Source organism: Montipora foliosa, chromosome 8 (assembly GCF_036669935.1).
Source record: "Montipora foliosa isolate CH-2021 chromosome 8, ASM3666993v2, whole genome shotgun sequence".
Classification (NCBI taxonomy): domain Eukaryota; kingdom Metazoa; phylum Cnidaria; class Anthozoa; order Scleractinia; family Acroporidae; genus Montipora; species Montipora foliosa.
In genome coordinates, this window is record NC_090876.1 from 19871195 (window position 1) to 19873461 (window position 2267).

The window sequence follows — 2267 nt, forward strand, 5'->3', positions numbered from 1 at the left end:
AGAATAGCCGAGAGTGAACGAGAGTTACTGGCCGTTTCAACTCTCATCAACTCTCGCTCTCGTTTGGCCAGGGCTTTACCCAATCCGAAGGTCGCTATTGCTATTGGTTAACAGGTTCACTTTGCTTTTATGATTGCTTTTCGAGTTGTTCTTGTTTGTCTTCCTGTGTCTTGTGTAAGCAGAGTAGCTTCTAGATTTGTTAGATCGGAGTTCAAGCACTTCTTTTATGGGCTTTTTCGGTTCCGATCTAAGACGTCCGACATTCAGACTCAATGCTCCCGCTAAGTAAGGAAAAGAAACTGTCCTACTTGTACTTCATGGCATCTAGAACTGAATTTCTCCAATTGCGAAATTTCGCAAAGAAAATGACGAAATATGTTAATTCTCCCTTTAATTATCCAGATAAATGCGAAGATCACTTCAATCTTTCGTGTATAAACCCCACTTCAAATATACATTTCTTTCACGGGAACGCATGAGCCCAATAAATTGACCTGCTTTTTGACTGTGTTGCTTTATATCACAGCTGGCAGAGCATTGCACCGGAAGCACGTGGTCATTGGTTCAAATCCCTTTGAAGCCGCATGAATTTTCCAGGCTCCAGCTGTTCAAACGATGAATAGCGCTATCCACCGGATAAATCACTATCCGGCGGATAAACACTAGCAAAACCAAGTGAGTTATCCACTGGATAGTGATATGCCCGGCGGATAGCGCTGTCCAGATAGATTTGCTTTCTCGTCGTCCGGTTTGTTTAGAGTATAGATCATGATTTTGCAGGAGAAGTCTGATCAATGTATTGATTTCTGCTTTAGGCTGCCGGGCAAGTCTCGACTCATCCAGCGGACGTTACTGGGCTTGGTGGAGCACATGCAGAGGAATTTCTGTCACGGTCCGCAAAAAACGCGACTTGATTCGAAGCCCCGAAAGTATACCTTGGTGACACGAGCCGAGAGTTTCATAGGGAAAATCAGTTAAGAATTCTAACTTGGTCTGTGATTGGACAGTACAGATGACGCTGACTTAAGGGGCGTCAGATTGGGTAGTGCCACCAGAGGTGTTCTTTTATCTGTGCTCCAAACGTTGGCTTCGAATCTCGAAGCGTTTTCTCGGATCTCGAAAAAAAAATTTCTGGCATTTTGGGTAGAGCAACAATCCATTACCCGCCTGGCTACAAGTAAGAATCTTAGTTATAAGATAAATGAAAAGCGAGAGATGTGGTGCATTTTTAAGTCTCATAAGACTTTTTTTGCCTGACCAATACACATCTTTTGACAAGGATGGTTGTTCAAGGCCGCGTACTGTTTAGATTTTTCGATATGGTTTTTTTATCGTTAACGTTTTGGGCATCTCTACATGATTCAATTAATTTGAGCACAAAAGTCCAGCGAAGTAAGGTAACTGTAACAATACAATATGGCGATAGGATAGTTCTGTTAAATATTAGCCATCTCATAAAAGAAGCGATTCAGGTCATCACTGCCTAGTTCTTCATAAAATCCACCTATTTGCATCATATTTACAAACACTTTAGTCTCTGATTTAGATCCACAGAATCAATCGCTAAAAGCAAACTCGTTTCCGCTGTATGAAAGTTCTCCCGACCCGGACTGGTCACCAGATCCCTCTCCATCGACCACATTTGGGCTTTCAACAATTTTGTAATTTTCCGGTATCCTCCGAGCATCGAGAGGCTGTATCTCGCACATGAATACCATCGGCCCTATAGACGGGTTAACACATAACTCATCGTTCCACTGTTTGCCCTTTTGGCTTGTCCATATGTACATGTGGCCACAATTTTCTCCGCGCCCGTAAAAGTTATTGGGTTCGCCAAGTGCCCAGTTAGAGTAAAAAGGCGGGTAAGGATCGTTGACCCATGCGAAACTCTCGTCCGCGGACCCACGAAGCAATCCAATCCACATAAACCTTGACAAGAAAATGAGAAAAAAAGCGTAAGATTCGGTTGTCCCTCCAGGCCAGTTACCGTCGAAAAATCGTCTTTCAAGAGAGGTCTATCCTTAAATATAATACTATAGACGACTTTCATATATGGCGACCACTTTTACATAACATTCATTTGTATATATGTTAATTAGACCTACTGCCCTCATTTTGAAACAAATATTCTTTTGAAATTTGCTCGTTGTAGCGAGGCTAGAAAGGCTTATTAGCATTAAAACAAAAGAATATTTTATTTGGCCGCCATTATGAAAGAGGTCTCTTTACTTGCATTCTAATGACTAAGGGATTGCATAGCAACGCAG

At 42.1% G+C, this 2267-nt stretch overlaps 1 protein-coding gene across 1 annotated transcript in view; it reads right to left on the reverse strand.

Annotated features, from left to right (window-relative positions):
* Nucleotides 1-1230: 1230 nt before the first annotated feature.
* Nucleotides 1231-2267, reverse strand: part of LOC138012792 (uncharacterized) — a 13254-nt gene continuing 12217 nt past the window's right edge. The window contains exon 5 of the mRNA XM_068859680.1: nucleotides 1231-1929. Coding sequence (XP_068715781.1) covers nucleotides 1557-1929 — 373 coding nt within the window. The 3' untranslated portion in view covers nucleotides 1231-1556. The remainder of the gene's footprint in view (nucleotides 1930-2267) is intronic.